This window comes from Puma concolor, chromosome A2 (assembly GCF_028749965.1).
Source record: "Puma concolor isolate L17-30 chromosome A2, mPumCon1.1.hap2, whole genome shotgun sequence".
NCBI lineage: Eukaryota > Metazoa > Chordata > Mammalia > Carnivora > Felidae > Puma > Puma concolor.
This window is the reverse complement of record NC_141668.1, coordinates 93786657-93805075: the sequence shown is the minus strand read 5'-3', so window position 1 is coordinate 93805075 and position 18419 is coordinate 93786657. Positions and strand designations below refer to the sequence as shown.

Here is an 18419-nt window from a genome sequence, read left to right as displayed (position 1 = left end):
GCAAGATGCTTGGACCTAAGAAGGCATCGAGTTATTGAAATAGACCCTGAGAATGTTTGTTGTATCTTTGCGTGTTGGTCTCCTGGGCAATTCAGGACAGGAAAAACCTTTCAGGCCTTGGATAACTTCCATTGTCTTCTACTGTGTGCAGTGAAGTCTCGACAGATGTTTTCATTACCATTCTACAAATAAGCAGAAATACGATCGCTTTAATCAGCAGAGTGTGTCTAAATCCTTGTCGGTATTTTAAAGGACACTGGTTTTTATGTGGAGAGGGAATTTTCTTTTGCTTTCACCTAAAGCCAGTAGAAAGAGAAGGGGTGGGGGGAGGGGAAACCCACAGGTATCTAAAAGAGCCTGAGCAGTCCTTGAGCCTGGAATGAAATCAAACTCATACCTGTCTTCCTGGTGAAGCGTCAATTTGACAGAATGGGTGCTGAGCTGACTCTGTGAATCCTAGCTGGCCCAGGGGCCACAAGCATCGCCCCCTACGGGAAGAAATGCTGTGTGCTGGTGGGAATGCTTTCTGTGGTTTGCTTGCAAATGTGCCCAAACAGTGCCTGTCGCTTAATGGCCCCCCCAAAAAACCCAGGTGGCCTTCTCTTCTATACCCAGAATTTCCATGTAATTCTATGCTTCCAGCTGGCCAGTTTTATTTGTGGAATCTGAGTCGCTAAAGATGAGAAGAAAGTAGGAGGAAATGACTGTCGCGTTAAGCTGGCTAAAGTTTTAACTTGGAAATGCCCTGCAAAGACAGTTAGTGATTTATGGAGCCTCCTCAAAACCATGCATGAATCCAATTTACATGGATTTTTGACCTACTAATTTCTCATGCCAGCTAGTAACCTCTCGAGAACTCTTCCTGGTGCTTGTTGGTCTCAGTCTCCCTATTTCTTGTGATAAAGTGGATACCATTCTTGGCATTTACTTTCTCCTATGAGAGTTTATGCATGTGGCAAAAATGGCAGAAAATTTCTTCGGTAAGTGATAAATTTTTTTTTTTAATTTTTTTTTCAACGTTTATTTATTTTTGGGACAGAGAGAGACAGAGCATGAACGGGGGAGGGGCAGAGAGAGAGGGAGACACAGAATCGGAAACAGGCTCCAGGCTCTGAGCCATCAGCCCAGAGCCTGAGCGGGGCTCGAACTCACGGACCGCGAGATCGTGACCTGGCTGAAGTCGGACGCTTAACTGACTGCGCCACCCAGGCGCCCCAATTTTTTTAATATTTATTTATTTTGAGAGAAAGAGAGAGAGAGCACAAGTGGGGGAGGGGCAGAGAGAGAGAGAGAGAGAGAGAGAGAGAGAGTCCCAAGCAGGCTTCACACTGTCAGCGCAGAGCTTGATGTAAGGCTCGATCTCACAAACCGTGAGAAATCAAGAGTCAGATGCTCAGTTGACTGAGCCACCCCGGCACCCCAATAAAGTATTTAAAAATACACACTTTGTTAGAAATTGAGCCGGATGGGTGGTGTTTGAATGTTTCTTAGCAGCAGAAGCCGCGGGAAGGCCCACTAGTAAGGGTCACTGCAGCTGCCCCCACCTCACCTCTGGGTGCCCCTGGTCTTTAAGGAAGTGCCTAAAACTGCAGAAGGGTGCTTGATAAGCCTTCAGACCAGACAACTTGACATCCCTTCCAACCCAGGGTTCTAATCCCCTCTGTCTTCCAACTTTAAGCTTTATCAAAGTGATACATATTTTTTGGATTTTTGCTCTAATGAGCTGCAAATCTATATCATCTTTCTCTCTTTTTTAAAAATATTTATTTATTTATTTTGAGGGAGACAGAGAGCATGAGCAGGGAATGGGGAGAGAAAAGAGACAAAGAATCCCAAGCAGGCTCCGCACCATCAGCACGGAGCCCAATGCGGGGCTCGATCCCACGAACCATGGGATCATGACCTGAGCTGAAATCCAGAGTCAGACGCTCAACCACCTGAGCCACCCAGCCGCCCCATCTTTCTGTTTTTCACTTCACAGAGCCTCTTCCGTGCCGGCAACGCAACCATCCGTCGTGTGTGGCTGGATGTCCGTTTCAGCTGCTCTGAACATGTTTTCTTTGCAGGTTCACTGTTGACAAGGACCATTTGGAGGTAGCTGATGTGAGGGACAGCGATGGTGGGGCCTACACATGCGTGGCCAACACAACTCTAGACATGGTCTCCGCCAGTGCTGTGCTTAGCGTCGTCGGTAAGAGTGGGGACACACAGGGCACCACTGCTGCCCCGTGTTAGGCTGGAAGGAAAACTCAGTAGTAAATGTTTGCTTGATATAGTGTCACAGTTGTGTGGGTCAGTTAAATATGTCCATTTTTCTTCTTTGAAAGATGCCTTGAAGGCAGTAATTTCAGTGTAAATATACCAATGTAGCGGCGCTGGAATAAAATGATGCTTGCGCATATTAGTGATACTTTTATAAGAAAATTGGGTGAAATAATGTACTTCTATTTAAAATTGAAGGACTTCCCCTCCCCGCCCCCGCCAAGTTGTGACTGCATGTTTACGGATGCTGTGTCCCACAGCTAAGCGCACAGCTTAGCGTTAGAATCTGAATCATGTTCAGTCTTTGTCTTCTTGTGCTATCTTATATCTTTCCATTCCTAATTTTGATTAAAATCCTTTATATTAATGTCCTTTCTAGCTCCTACTCCAACTCCAGCTCCTATTTACGGTAAACTAATATGAGTCTTCTTTCTCTATTTTCTGTCAAACAAGTCCACATTTGCAAAAAAAAAAAAAAAAAAAAAATACTTTCTTTTCTCTATCACATCATTGTGTTTCTTTAAGGAAAAGGGCTCTGTCTGGTGTTCTGGTGCATTCCCCATTCACTGCTATGAATCATTTCTTCATGATAGCTCTGGAATGCTTCACTGAATGTATTACCGCTCATGTCTAAATATTTCATGTGTTGTTCTTTTTTTAAAAAAAAATTTTTAACATCCAGTTTTTAAAATTTTTTTTTGAATGTTCATTTATTTTTGAGAGAGAGACAGAGACAGAGCATGAGCAGAAGAGGGGCAGAGAGAGAGGGAGACACAGAATCTGAAGCAGGCTCCAGGCCCTGAGCTTTCGGCACAGAGCCCGACACGGGGCTCAAACCCGTGAACCGTGAGATCCTGAGCTGAGCCGAAGTCAGATGCTCAACCGACTGAGCCACCCAGGCTCCCCTTTCATGTGTTATTCTAAAGTCATCTCAATTGATAGAAGTCCCTCTTTGATATGATTCCCTTGTAAAGTAGCAGAGTGCTTTTTCAAAAGCTGCCATCCACGTTTTACAGAATGAAAACAAATATCTCAAATACCATTCCACAAATTAGGTTTTGATTTCAGTCTACTCCAATTTGTTTTGGAAACATAAATGTTTTGGGATTCCATATTCGAGAAATTTTCATAGGAAAACAATGGCTGTTTGGAACAACATTTGACTATTGTCTTAGAGAAAACCAACTCACTGTGTTTAAGAAACATAAATCACTAAAGGAGGACCAACATGAAGGCACTTCCAAGTTGTGTGATTTTTCCGAGTCTGGAAAATAAATCAGAAATTATTTCCAGAACTCTTTTTGATTAAAGAACCCTCATCTTTAGTCAGCATATAAATACAAAAATTAATTTTACAGCATAAACTCAGCTGAATTTCACAGAGTATCCTTAGTTATGCTGTAGAACTGCCCTTGGTAGACATTTACTGTTTCTTTACTGGTGGGAAAGCAGTGCCCATAGTTTTATGGCCTCTGGTTCCCCAAGGGCTACAATCACGCCCAAGAGCAAGGTCAGGAAAGAGCCCAGAGGGGAATGTAAATTCTCTGGATCTCGGAAGTACCTTTAGAAGAAACGGACATGCTTCTGGGACACCTTCATCCAACAGGTGTCTGTACCCTAGTGTCCTCTGAGGGTAAACACACCGTGTCCCCATGTGCCTGACCATTGTACTGAGTATCTGCATGAGGTACACATGCTGAGGGCTACTTACAGAGCAGCAATCTTAGAATTCCCTTAAAAACATAAATATTCTCCAGGAGCTCCAAAATCGATCACTTCCCGCGTTTCCGAAAGAACATTTAAGCCTTCTTAATCAGCAGTCCCTGTGCTTGACTGTATTTGTGTTTCAGCATTTGCCATTCTCTGTTTCCCATTTATTAGAAATGAAGCTTCAGTGTTATTTTTTCTGTCTGCGCTCCTTCATGTTTGTGAGAAGACACACCGAGGGTGCTGGTGAACCACGTAGGCCCTCCCCACTGGTTTTGGTCACACGTGATTCGGTTTCATTGGGAAAAGAAGCAAGCAGAACTCATTGATGGGTTGTCCTGGGTGTGCTTGTGTGTTCCCAGCAACCTCGGCTGTTGGCACTTCATTTCCGTTGCATGCTCCTTGACCGTTAAGTGTGCTGTGTCTTTAAGATGCACCCCCTGTGAATGGTGTTACAAGTAAGTAAAAGACAACCTCATAAGGATGGATGGCTAACCGTGTGTGTATGTTCGGTCTACAGATGTCCCAAATCCTCCCTTTGATTTAGAATTGACGGATCGACTCGACAAAAGTGTTCAGCTGTCGTGGACCCCAGGCGATGACAACAATAGACCTATTACAAGTATGTGGTGTCATTTTCTTTGTCACTGGTCAATTTCACGACCATTTCTGAAGTACTTTATCACGTGGATTAAAATTCCTTACAGAGATATTTGTTGGCATTCTCTGCTTCATTACTAATAGAACAGAAACCTTTATTTATATAGCTCCCCTCTCTTCAGAGCCTGAGTTATTCCTGGTTACAGCTTCTGGTAGAAGACGTTACTTAATTGCTGATGATGTTAACTAACTAAGCAAATACACTTTCATTTTGTGTATGAGATCCAAAAGAATCACTGTAGATTTGGGGCGCCTAGGTGGCTCAGTGGGTTAAGCGTCCGACTTCGGCTCACGTCATGATCTCAGTTTGTGAGGTTTGAGCCCTGCATTGGGCTCTGTGCTGACAACTCAGAGCCTGGAGCCTGCTTCAGATTCTGTGTCTCTATATCTGCCCCCCCACTCACACTCTTTCTCTGTCTCTCTCAAACATAAACATGAAAAAAAAAAAGAAGAATCACCGTAAATTTCCACCATAGTAGGAAGATGTACGCTACTCATTTTGCCTATTAATGTGGGAGAAAAAGGTAGGAGGACCAGGCACCGTCCTGCCAGTGTGCATATTAGGAAACTGAGATTTGGTGAGTAAAGTGACTTTTTAGACCCACAGTTGGTAACAGAGCTGGGTGTGGACATTAAGTCCATCACCTTCCAGTACGGGCCTCTTTCTTCCCATCAGCCCCTGCTACGAAGAGGCTCATTCCACAGTGTCCAATCCTCACCGCGATGATGCTAGCCTGGGGAGTTAAAGTCAAAGGAGGAGCCACACTATAAGGACACTGGAAGAACTTAATAAAATTAGACTCTAGATGTGCTTAGAAGTTTTAGAACTGAAGAGATACTTCAGAGAGTATCACAGGCCTGTGATATATTATTACCTTCAGGTATATGCTGCAGGAAAACTAAATTCCTTTCTGATGACTACCCCCAGATTACTCTGAAATGATGTGAGTGTTGACATATTGCACCTGCTGGTAAAACAGACTATTTCCAGTGCAATTCAACAGAAGCCTCCTCTCTATCTTGTGTTATTTAATGGTGTTTCTTTCTTAACTGAGTTTTTAGTCCTTGACCAGAATACTCATCCATTCATGCTGAGTCTTCCAGTTAATTAAATACAGTAGCTGGATTTAGCCACTTAGGATGCTTGCAGACTCTTTGTACCAATGTTAAAGTGAGACCATTAGATTTCAAAGCATTTCTACTCTTTCATTCATCCACTCATTCATTCATTCAATAGATATTGATTGACTGCCTATTATGAATCAGGCACTGTTTTACAGCAACATAGTCAAAAATCTCTGCCCATATGGAGCTTGTATTTTAGCAGAGGGAACAGAAATGATGTAAAATTAATAATATATATCATGTTGGATGTAATATGATTGTATGTGTATGTACATATGTAAAATGCAATACACATTGTATATGTGTATGTATATACACACACATATATATGTATAGAACACACACACACACACACACACACACACACACACACTACTCAGACCTTCCTTCAGGAAAGAACCTGCCACAAGGAGTGTTGACATCAGGCTCCTTCAGCTGCACCTTCCCCAAGGATCTGCTTCAGTATGCATGAGAGGCCATGGTCTTCCTGAGCCGCTGCAGCAACCAAGGGGTGGACTGTGAACCGTGCAGGTCTTGCAGGCCATTGTAAGGGCTGGGAAGTCATGGGAGGGAGTTAAGTAGAGGAGTGGAGTGAATCATGGTGGCTCTTCTACTGAAGATGGTCTCTAGAAGAACAAGAGGGGACGCAGGGAGACAGGTAGGACTGCAGTTCTCCATGAAGTACCCCGTAGAACCTCAGCAAACTCAAAGGGTGCCTCGGGGTATTTTTTTTAATTTTTGATTTTTAAATTTTGATGTTTAAAAAACACAGTCAGGGCGCCTGGGTGGATCAGTCAGTTGAGCCTCCGACTCTTGATTTTGGCTCAGGTCATGATCTCAGGGTCATGGGATCGAGCCCCATTTCAGGCTCCATGCTAAGCATGGAGCTTGCTTCAGATTCTCTCTCTCTCTTTCCCTCTGCCCCTCCCCAACTTGCTCACTCTTAAAGATAAAAATAAATCAATTTAAAAAACACAGTCACATGTGTTACACACCACACGAAATACTAGCTTGGGGCCGCCTACAGTTCCAACATGATATTGCTGTATCATATTGTGATGATGCCATGTATGCAAAGCCTTTATCGCTGTGGTAAAAAGCCAGTACCACGTGAAAATCAGTGTGTAACAGAAAATGAGGAAGGTGGTGACCAGTCTCTTCACAAGGTTCAAGAAGTCACGCGATGCCGAATGGGTTGTTAAGACATGAATATTTACGAAGCTGTATAGACCTAACTACTTGCCTGGAAATGTTAGATATTTCTTTTGGCCTAAGGGAACCGTGAAGAAAATTACTGAGACACTAAGTGCACTATGAACTGAGGAAATTTGGGAACTCGTGAGTTGGAAGGTTACGCAATGATTCACACAAGAGATAATGGTGGCTTGGCATAGGCCAAGAGGGTGGAGGTGCTGAAAAATGGTCAGATTTTGCATGTTCTAAAGGTACAGCCAACAAAACTACTGAAACTATGAAGGGAGAGGATCCAAACTGGACTTCAGGGTTTTGACCTGAGTTGTCACTGCCACTTGGGGAGGAGAATCAGGATCACTCTTGGTCATAACCAGTTTGTTATAATAGAGAAACAAGTGGAGTTGTTGAGTCAATGAACTATCTGTCCAAGTCTACAGTTCAGGGGAAGGAGAGGGGCTGCCCATATAAATGGCACCAGTTCATGAGACTGGAGATCACCAGCAAGCCAATGGAGATTGAAAGGAAAACTTGAGCTACTTAGCTTCAGAGAACTGCGACACACAACATTTCTACTTCGTGCTTGTATCTGTAATTCAGATCACGGCACATGGCACATTCATAGGCAATTAATAAATATCTAAATACCGATTTTTTTACCAGGGTAGAACATGTACATGCCCCAAAATTTTAGTAAATGCAAAAGGATATGCACTTAAAAGTAAGTCTTCTGCACCCCTCTGATTCCCTATTTCTCCATGATACTGATGTCATCAGTGTGGGTACTCTGAGGGGCAGTACACGTATAGTCAAGCATATATGCATGTGTATGTGTTACGGTAAATCTTTGTGCTCTTACATAAGTGTTCCACACCTTTCTATACCCTACTTGGTTACGCTTAACTGTGTATTTTAGAAATCATCCCATTTCAGTGGCAAATGGAGTACCCCCATTCATTTTTAACAGTTGCAGATTATTCCATTGTGTGGATGCACCGTAATTTATTTGATCAGGGTCCTATTGGTGAACGTTTAAGGCTTTGCACTTAGGTTGTTTCAACAGCAAACAGTGCCACAATGTGGATCCTTTTTCATGTGTCTGTGAGCATATGCACGAGTACATTCATTCAAAACAAATTGCTAGGAGTACAATCTCTCAATCAAAGGATATCGGAGTTGAATATTATGAGATATTCTAAATTGTCCTCTACAGAAGTTGTGCCGATTTACACTTCCCAGAACCAAAGTATGAGAATGCTTGTTTCCCTGTGTAATAGTCAACAAAGTCTGTTAAACTTTTGATTACTGCCTATCTGTTTAGTGGAAAGTGATCTCTCACTATATTTATTTTAAATTTTTTTAATGTTTCTTTATTTTGGGGGGGGGAGGGGCAGAGAGAGAGGCAGACACAGAATCCAAAGCAGGCTCCAGGCTCTGAGCTGTCAGCACAGAGCCTGACACAGGGCTCGAACCCACAAACTGTGAGATCATGACCTGAGCTGAAGTCAGACTCTTAACCAACTGAGCCACCCAGGTGCCCCGCATTATATTTATTTTAATTTCTCCTGTTATGAAAAAAAAAAAAACCTGACCATCTTTCCATATACTTAAACTTTCCAAAGGATGTGTAGACCACTTCTAAATAGTTTTAAGTAACTAAATTAAGCATGCTGGAGAAAGAATACCAAATATTATTGGTTATTGGGTATTGAGGATAATGATAGAATTCTTTTTTTTTTTTAATTTGTTTTTTTTTCAACGTTTATTTATTTTTGCGACAGAGAGAGACAGAGCACGAACAGGGGAGGGGCAGAGAGAGAGGGAGACACAGAATCGGAAACAGGCTCCAGGCTCCGAGCCATCAGCCCAGGGCCTGACGCGGGGCTCGAACTCACGGACCGCGAGATAGTGACCTGGCTGAAGTCGGACGCTTAACCGACTGCGCCACCCAGGCGCCCCAATGATAGAATTCTTAAATCAAACTATTCTAATGGAATTTTTCTTGAAAGGGAAATAACTCATGTTCAGCTACTCTTGTTAGATTGTCCTGTCCAGTGTCCTAGCAACCTACCGTTGCATGACTGACCTCATTGTCTTGGGTTCTGTGTGTGTGTGTGTGTGTGTGTGTGTGTGTATGTATTGTGGCCAGAATTCATCATTGAATATGAAGACGCAATGCATGAGGCAGGACTGTGGCACCACCAAACCGAGGTTTCTGGAATGCAGACCACAGCCCAGCTGAAGCTGTCACCTTATGTGAACTACTCCTTCAGAGTGATGGCGGTGAACAGCCTCGGGAGGAGCCTGCCCAGCGAGCCATCTGAACAGTATTTGACTAAAGCTGCAGGTAGGTAAAGGCAGGAGCAGGGGGTGGGGGGTGCCTTCTGTGATGGGAAATAAAATAGGAAACCTTTCCACTGTTTGAGAAAGACTGAAGCTTACACATATGTGACTGCTTAACTTCTAGAACCAGATACAAATCCCACGGCTGTGGAAGGACTAGGATCCGAGCCTGATAATTTGGTGATTACCTGGAAGGTGAGCTCACCATGAAGTCTTCAACTTTCCTTGGTGTATTTTAGAGTGAAAGAAAAAAAAGTTGTTTTTAAACAATGTCTATATTGAAATCCCATATCACCCATTTTGGGGAAAAATATTTATTTAAGAAACATTATTGTGTCGTAGTTAAAGGCTTGATTCTTGGAGCCAGAACGAGTGGGCACAAATCCCAGCTTTGTCACTTATTAACTGTGTGACTCTAAGCCAGTTGCTTACCATCTCCATTGTGTATCTGTATCGTGGGACTAGTAATAGAACCAACCTCATACAATTGAAGGAATTAATACATATAAGGCCCTTAGAACAGTGCCTAGCACAAATGTGTGCTCAATAAATGCTAGCTAGTATCATCATCGTCATAGAGAAGCATCTAGAAGACGTGTACCAAGTTATTCCCAGTACTCAACTTCTACTTCTGCTGCTGGTTGTTGTTGTTGTTTTTGTTCTTCTTCTTCTTCTTTTATCTCTCTCTGTCTCTCTCTCTCTCTCTCTTTTGGTTTATCTATATTTTCTGGACTTCAAAAATGAACATATATTCACTTGTGTGATTTTAAAACTTAACTTTGGTAGAGCCATGCAGGCACACCTATATGTATACATACTTGTACATTTATATACATACAGACATGACAGGATAGACTGACACGCCAACTTTTTTTTTTTTAAGATTTTATTTTTAAGTAATCTCTACACCCAACGTGGGACTCAAACCCATAATCCTGAGATTAAGAGTCACATGCTCCTCCCACTGAGTTAGCCAGGTGCCCAGACAAACCAACATTTTTTCGTTTTTTTTTTTTTAATGAAGAAAGAAGTAGTTCACCAGTTTCAGTCTCTTAAGTAAAATAAACAATTATGGGCTGTCACACAAACAGGAATAGACGAAGGAAACTATTAAGTTGTCCACCCTTGACTGTGGAGCCAGAGTTTGAGAGGTTTATGTGTATTTACTACTTCAAGACAGAAATTAATAAGCTTTGTGGGGCACCTGGGTGGCTCAGTTGGTTAAGCATCTGATTCTTGATCTCAGCTTGGGTCTTGATCTTAGGGTCTTGAGTTCAAGCTCCATGTTGGGCTACACCCTAGGCGTGAAGCCTACTTAAAAAAAAAAAAGAAAGAAAGAAAAGAAATTAAGAACCTTTGAAATGTTGATCCCAAACAAGCTTTGAATCTCATCATGAATAAAAAAAAGATAAAAGGTCCCTGGGGAACATTGTTAATAGCTCGGGTTTTAGTGTTTCAGTTTAAGTCTGGGAATTGAATTTTGTGCTACGGGAAAAGGTTGCACAGTCTGTTTTAAAAGCTCTGATTTATTTGGCTTTTCTTGTAGCCCTTGAATGGTTTCGAATCTAATGGGCCAGGCCTCCAATACAAAGTTAGCTGGCGCCAGAAAGATGGCGATGATGAATGGGCATCAGTGGTTGTGGCGAACGTATCCAAATATATTGTCTCAGGCACACCAACCTTTGTTCCATACTTGATAAAAGTGCAGGCCCTGAATGATGTGGGGTTTGCTCCAGAGCCGGCTGTGGTCACGGGCCATTCCGGAGAAGACCGTAAGTGTTTGATGCTATATTTCGTTTATACTTTCATTTATACCAGTGAAACAGACTTACCAAGGTGCAAGCCAAGGCGATTTTCAGAGGGCACTTAGATTGGGAGGGACGGAGGCAGCAACGGTTTTGCTCCACATTCCTGAATTTAAACAGCCTGCTATGTAAAAACTAGGTTCAGAATGTTAAGTGTCACTATTTTAAAAAGGTATGTTATTCTCACCAAGTCAAATGAACAGATATCAAATGAGCTCTCAGTCCTTGATAACCCAGAGACTAGGGCTGGGTCACACTTCAAGCCAAAATTGTTTGGGGCATTTTTGCATGAAATTCAAAATAACACTGATACTTCTACCCCCTGTCCTGTTTTTCCCTAGTCCCAATGGTGGCTCCCGGAAATGTGCGTGTAAATGTGGTGAACAGTACCTTAGCTGAGGTGCACTGGGACCCGGTACCTGTGAAAAGTATCCGAGGACACCTGCAAGGCTATCGGGCAAGTCAAGGCCGATTTTTTGCACTCTTTCCGTAGGAACAGGCCGTCAGCTGGTGCCTGGTGCACTTCTCTTGGTCTGAGGCCTTGAGACTTCTGGTTTATCCCTTCAGGCAGGGCCATATCTAAGGACCCCCGCTACAGCAGAAGCAAAACCTCACTGCATCCAAAGTGAAAAAAAAAAAAAGGTGTTCTCCACTTTTCCCATAGGTGATCTCAAATCCTTCCAACTATTAACATAGGGGCAAAATGGGGGAAACTAAAGTTTAAGAAACTAAAATACAATGAAATGCACCTAGCTTTAAAACAATACTGACTGGGGTGCCTGACTGGCTCAGTCAGTTGAGCACGCGACTCTTGATTTTGGCTCAGGTCATGATCCCACAGTTCATGAGTTTGAGCCCTGCATGTGCCTGCTTATGATTCTCTCTCTCCCTCTCTCTGCCCCTCCCCCCCTTTCAAAATAAATAAATAAATTTTAAAATAATAATAATACTGACCACACATGTCAAACACACTAAATTGTCCAGAAAATAATGTAGGCACATTTAAAAAAAATTTTTTTTAATGTTTTATTTACTTTTACTTTTGAGAGAGAGAGTGTGTGAGTGCGTGGGGCATGGGAGCAGAGAGGGAGACACAGAATCTGAAGCAGGGTCCAGGCTCTGAGCTGTCAGCACAGAGCCCGACGTGGGGCTCGAACCCATGAAATGGTGAGATCATCACCTGAGCTGAAACCAAGAGTCTGACGCTTTACTGACTGAGCCACCCAGGTGCCACTAGGCACATTTTTAAAAAAGCACTCAGATTATACTTAAAAATCATGTAGTCCCAGCTGGGTCATTCTCACGAACATCAGTTATCTTTGTTCTTGGGAGGCACAGAAAAATTGATTCATAAAGGTTTTTGATGGATAGGAGAAAAACTGGCCTCTAGAGATCACTATTTGCACTGAATTTTGGGTTTGCCAGATTCTGTATATATGTTGACTTCTCCTGAAAATGGCTTTAAACTTTTAAGAAGAATTTGAGAGGACTTAATAAATAATTCTGGATTTTTAACCACAGTTAATCAACCCTTGGCTTATCCACCTCTCCAAAACCTGTGCCTGCCATTTAATACCAAACAACAAAAAATGTATTTTTTTTTTCGTGTTTATTTTTGAGAGAGAGAGAGAGAGAGAGAGAAAGAGCACAAGTGGGGAGGGGCAGAGAGAGAGGGAGACACAGAATCCAAAGCAGGCTCCAGGCTCCAAGCTGTCAGCACAGAGTCCAACCCTGGGCTTGAACTCATGAACCGTGAGATCATGACCTGAGCCCAAGTCGGATGCTTAACTGACTGAGCCATTCAGGTGCCCCTAAAAAAAGTATTTTTAATTAAGTGAATCAGTTTGACATAGTGATAAAGGCCTAGACTTGGGAGTAGAGGATCCACTATGGCTTTTGATTGCCCTGTGGCTGGGGACAAGCCACTCAGTTGTCCAGGGCTCATCTGTGCTAAAGGAATAATAATAAAAGCTTCGCTGTGGCTTTGAGGTTTAGATTAAATGATATATTGCACATGAAATTGTATTCTGGGAAAGTATGTAAACATTGGGCAGTAATTTTTACTTTCAGCATATTTTATACAAGTAAGCCGCTTCAGTCCTTCCATCATCTTCCTTTACCTTATGTTCTAGAAAGAACTGGGCAGGTATCGTGCTGTTCCATTTATTTCCCTTAGACACCTCCCATCAAGCAGTATATAGCCCAGGCTGCATCACACATTCTCGATGCAGTTTCCCGCGTTATCTCTGGGCTTCCACTGTCTTGCTTCATAATCAGTGTCTATCGGTTTTGCCAGGAATCGAGTTCTAAAATGCACCGGGGAAATCCTCTAGGGCACAACCATCAGACTTGAGTTTCATGAGCAGGAGGAATCTCGTTTGCCCCGTTCTGCATCCCTGACTTCTGTTCTTGCTCTTTCAGATTTACTACTGGAAGGCACAGGAGGGTTCACTTAAGAGAAACAGACGCCACATCGAGAAAAAGATCCTCACTTTCCAGGGCAGCAAGACACACGGCATGTTGCCCGGGCTGGAGCCTTTCAGCCACTACGCACTGAACGTGCGAGTGGTCAACGGGAAAGGGGAGGGCCCGGCCAGCCCCGACAGAGTCTTTAATACTCCAGAAGGAGGTAGGGAGTGGTTGCATCTCTGAGCTTCTAGAACATGTGGTGCATCCTGAGAGCCTCTGCATGACAGAAGAGGCCCCACAAAGCTGGCATAGTGTCCACTCCTAGGTGGCCTGAGGGTCCTTGGAAGGCTTCCCAGTACAAAGTGTTCCTCCAAATCCCCTCTCCTGCCTTAAAGTTTTCTCCACCCTTAGCCCCACTGTCAGAAACCTTGCTAATTTGATGTTGGTTGGGGTCATTAACTTTCTGACCTGAAGTGAGTTATGTAACTTCTGTAAGCCTCTGTTACTTCATCTGAAAAGTATGAGAACTCATGCAAGAACCTAAAACACCTGGCAAGAAAAATAATTCTGTAAGTCGTGGTTTACTTCCTTCCCCAGGGCGCCTTCATAGTTTATGCCAACTTTGAGCTGAGTTATGGGGCGCCTGGGTGGCTCAGTCGGTTAAGTGTCTGACTTTGGCTCAGGTCAGGATCTCACAGCTGGTGAGTTCGAGCCCCGCATCGGGCTCTGTATGGACAGCTCAGAGCCTGGAGCCTGCTTCGGATTCTGTGTCTCCCTCTCTCTCTGCCTCTCCCCCACTCGTGCTCTGTTTCTCAGTCTTTTGAAAATAAACAGACATTAAAAGAGAAAAAATTTGAAGTTGAGCCGAGTTAGAAGCCTTGACAAAATGGGTTGGGAAGACAAGGAAAAGCATGGCAAGAAGGGGCAAAGGGAGGAGGAGGGAGGATCAAATATGCATTGATTCAGGGGTGGGACATGAGGAGTTTGGATACAGGGACATGGGAGCCTGGTGAATGAGGGAGAGGGGGACAGGAGAGTAAGAAAGATAGGGATTCATGCATTTGAATTTTGCTTCAAGCCCATATTAAAAATGGATTCCTTAGGTCTTTTAGATAAAAGCAGTTTACAGGCAAACCCATCCTGGCTCCTGGTTGAAAGGCTCGTGATGTTGGCACCTTCCCAGCATTCTCTGAGGGCCATCCTGTGTCCCAGCTCCCATCTTGTTACAATTGCCTGTCCTTGGTTGGACTCATTGCTCCCTAGAGGTTAAAGACTCCTTCCTCTCTAGGCTTTTACTAGTGAGACCTCACGCGGCTGTTTGAGATGGTTCAGGGAAGGGGTCATAGTAGCGATGACCGGTGAATTAAAGGCTAAGGAAGAGAGGAGGTCTTGTGTCCATAGACACAATGGTGTGAAACAGCATGTCTCCTTAAGGAACTGCAAGTTGTGTATCCGGTAATGGTAAGAAAAGAGAGGAAGGTCAGCCAAGGAGGACCCGTATCATATTAACCTGTAAGCCAGAGGCTCTTAACCTGAAGACTACAGTCTCTTGGGGGTCAACGAATGGGTTTAAGGAGCTCCAAGAACCCCCTCGTTTTATATACAATATGTGTTTATTTTTCTGGGGGGAGTTTTTGGCTGTCATCAGATTATGAAAGGGGTGCCTTGGGGAAGCTTAGAACTGTGTGCCAGGAACCTTCTAGGCCCAGGCAAAGGCCACTGAAGGCCCCAAATGGGGCAGTGGCAGAGAGGAGAGCAGGGAATGGATGTGGTCGACCTGTACGAGGTGGAACTGACAGGATGTGGTATCCCAGGAGATGGAAGAAATGAGGCAGAGGGAGAGATTCAGGGTGACTCCTTGGTTTCAAGGGAGAGACTTGGTTCCAAGTCGGGGAGAGACAGTGGTGCCATTACCGGACTTAGGGAAGAGGGTGGGCATGTAGAGGAGGTAGGGACCGTGAGGGAGAGCTGCCTCCGTTTGTCATCCTCAGGAGGAAGTGACAGAGAGGACCAGGCGTGTTTCCTCTGGTAATTTGCCAGCCTCTGCCACAGGGAACCTGGGGGCCTTCCCAGAGCTAAGGGTCTGCCAGCTGTGTGGCTTCTGCCCATCACCATGAGATTCTGGGCGTCTGTCAGCTCTCCGGGTGAGAACCACTCTGCACCTGGGCAGGCTGGCTCATGCCCAGAGCCCAGCAGGCAGGGTGTCCTGGCTGCTTGGAGACACCTGGTTTGTTGGAGAAAAACAGCCCTTAATAGCCCAGAACGCAGCTGCATCTACTCAAAGGTCTGGTCAGAGTGGTTTGACTCAGTCACCCGTTTTGCTTTTATTAAGACACCATTCATGAGACAATTTCCGTCCCCTTTAAAAATACTAGTTCGGGGGCACCTGGGTGGCGCAGTCGGTTGAGCGTCCGACTTCAGCCAGGTCATGATCTCGCGGTCCGTGAGTTCGAGCCCCGCGTCAGGGCTGATGGCTCAGAGCCTGGAGCCTGTTTCCGATTCTGTGTCTCCCTCTCTCTCTGCCCCTCCCCCGTTCATGCTCTGTCTCTCTCTGTCCCAAAAATAAAAATAAATGTTGAAAAAAAAAATTAAAAAAAAAAAAATACTAGTTCGGATCCATTGAGAGGCAAAGCCTGTATGTATTGCGGAGGATGGTTTTAATGAGCCTCAGTGGAAATGACGAGAAAAAAGAGGAAGAGAATAGCTGAACGGGTTCTCATCACAGGTTTGTGTGAGTGTGTTTTCGGCAGGATTGGGAACAAGAGTGAGTTACAGAAAACCTTGGGGAATGGTGTGAATGTGGTACACTATGTCATTTTAACACATTTTGACACCTTCACAAACCTTCTCGTTGATTCCGTGTTCTCACTGTAAGTCCCCAGTGCTCCGTCCTCTTTGAAGATTATTAACCCGACGCTAGACTCCCTCACTTTGGAATGGGACCCACCGAGCCGCCCCAATGGCATTTTGACTGAGTACACCTTAAAGTATCAGCCAAGTAAGTTATTGGGAGAAGGGAAAGGGGGGAATATGGCTTAAAAAAGGAAAACAGAAAAGTAACTGTTTCCTTAAAATACAAACTGGTTATTTCTTTAATGCTGCACAATATATACGTACATACACCTTCCACTGGTATTCCAGAAGGAACTTCATTCACATCATACTTTTTTTTTAAATTTTTTTTTTTAACTTTTTTTTATTTTGAGACAGAGAGAGACAGAGCGTGAACGGGGAAGGGGCAGAGAGAGAGGGAGGCACAGAACCGGAAGCAGGCTCCAGGCTCTGAGCCATCAGCCCAGAGCCCGACGCGGGGCTCGAACTCACGGACCGCGAGATCGTGACCTGAGCTGAAGTCGGACGCTTAACCGACTGAGCCACCCAGGCACCCCCACATCATACTTTTTAAAGACACATACGCTATTGAAAATCAAGCAACCTGCAGAATGATACAGACCTTTGAGGGTGGGGTGGATGCTATTGTTAGATTAGGTAGGTATTGTCTATAATTAGAAAACAGTAAAAAGAAAAGGGTAGAAAGGAAAAAAAGGGGTTCCTTTGGTACAAGGCCTCTGCAGACGAGGTTTGGGCTTATCAATACATGATTCCACCTGCCAACTTACAAAATAAAGAAACGCTATTGCAACTTAGCTGTCAAATTCCCCTAGCTTCTATGGGGGATATATTTCCCCCTGTTCTGCCATATTAGAGGAGCTGTAAGTGGCTGAGTTATGTCAGGCAAAGAATAAATAGGATCACAAAAGTCAGTGTAATCCAAGTCTGACATTTTTGGTTGGCACACTTATTGACAATACTGTTCCTACAGAACTTCACGGGGAATGCACTTTTTCTTATTTCTTCTTGCCAGTCAACAGCACGCACGAGTTAGGCCCACTGGTGGATCTGAAAATTCCTGCCAACAAGACGCGCTGGACTTTAAAAAATTTAAACTTCAGCACTCGGTATAAGTTTTATTTCTATGCGCAAACAGCAGCAGGATCGGGGAGTCAAATCACAGAGGAAGCAGTGACAACTGTGGATGAAGGTAAGCTGGGTATGTATAACGTTCATGCCACTATGAGTGTCACGAGATAAAAATCTGTGACCTAAGTGGACGCCTTCTTCCTTCTTCCCACGGAGTATCTATCTTTCCCAACTAATGCAGACACCTGTTTGTGATTTCTCACCCTGACGTCTATACAATCAGTTATTTAATTCCTATAAGGATAACTATTTGATATTTGTTTCCCACGTCTGTGTGAAATTTTTAAACTTAGGTTAAAATGTCATTACAGCATTTTGCCACACATGAATTCAAAGTTCAAGGCCATGTTCTTTCCTGTCTACAACTTTGCATATATACATACACGCGCATGCGCATACACATACATGTGACATACAGATATGTGCACCCACTGACATACACATCTGTATACAAATAAATAAGTGTAATTCTAGTTCTGGTCTTGATTTGCCAGAAAATAATCTTCTAGGCCACATAACAATTTAGATTGTCTAGCAAGGAATATGAAACAGTTATTAAATAGCGCGTTTATTTTGTGTTTGAGCGTGGGACTTTGTATTCCGGTGTGCCATCTGGTCCAGAGAAAGCAAAATGGTCCCATTAGAGTCTCTAGAAAAGGAATTAATGCTTCCTTTCATATTTTAAAACATTATTTTGAAAAAAACAACAAAACAAAGATGAGATTCAGTGAAAATTACCAAAAACATTCTAAAAGATTTTCTGATTTTTGCACGTCTCTAAATTATAGAATTCCTTAAGGGTGATGTATTGGATCATCTTCCATAGCATGAGGAAATGATGTTTCTACCCAAACATTGGCTTGAAGTCCCCATTAAGACTTGTTACATAATAGACAGATATGAATAATGCGCCTTAAGTTGTGTATGGATTTGATT

General features: G+C 43.6%; 1 protein-coding gene across 21 annotated transcripts in view; it reads left to right on the top strand.

Moving 5' to 3' along the window:
• The window catches only part of NRCAM (neuronal cell adhesion molecule), a 288233-nt gene that overhangs the window by 244077 nt on the left and 25737 nt on the right, over positions 1-18419 (top strand). For 8 of the 21 annotated variants that reach the window (XR_015248105.1, XM_086696976.1, XM_086696975.1 and 5 more), the window contains 10 exons: positions 2067-2191; positions 2642-2671; positions 4490-4591; positions 9095-9292; positions 9413-9483; positions 10835-11060; positions 11435-11550; positions 13515-13722; positions 16378-16500; positions 17368-17553. Coding sequence is in view for 20 of the 21 variants with exons in the window: in XM_086696976.1 (XP_086553102.1) it covers positions 2067-2191; positions 2642-2671; positions 4490-4591; positions 9095-9292; positions 9413-9483; positions 10835-11060; positions 11435-11550; positions 13515-13722; positions 16378-16500; positions 17368-17553 (1385 nt within the window). In the remaining variant the exon portion in view is untranslated. The remainder of the gene's footprint in view (positions 1-2066; positions 2192-2641; positions 2672-4489; positions 4592-9094; positions 9293-9412; positions 9484-10834; positions 11061-11434; positions 11551-13514; positions 13723-16377; positions 16501-17367; positions 17554-18419) is intronic. The other 13 variants (XM_086696965.1, XM_086696959.1, XM_086696972.1 and 10 more) reach the window with 3 other exon arrangements.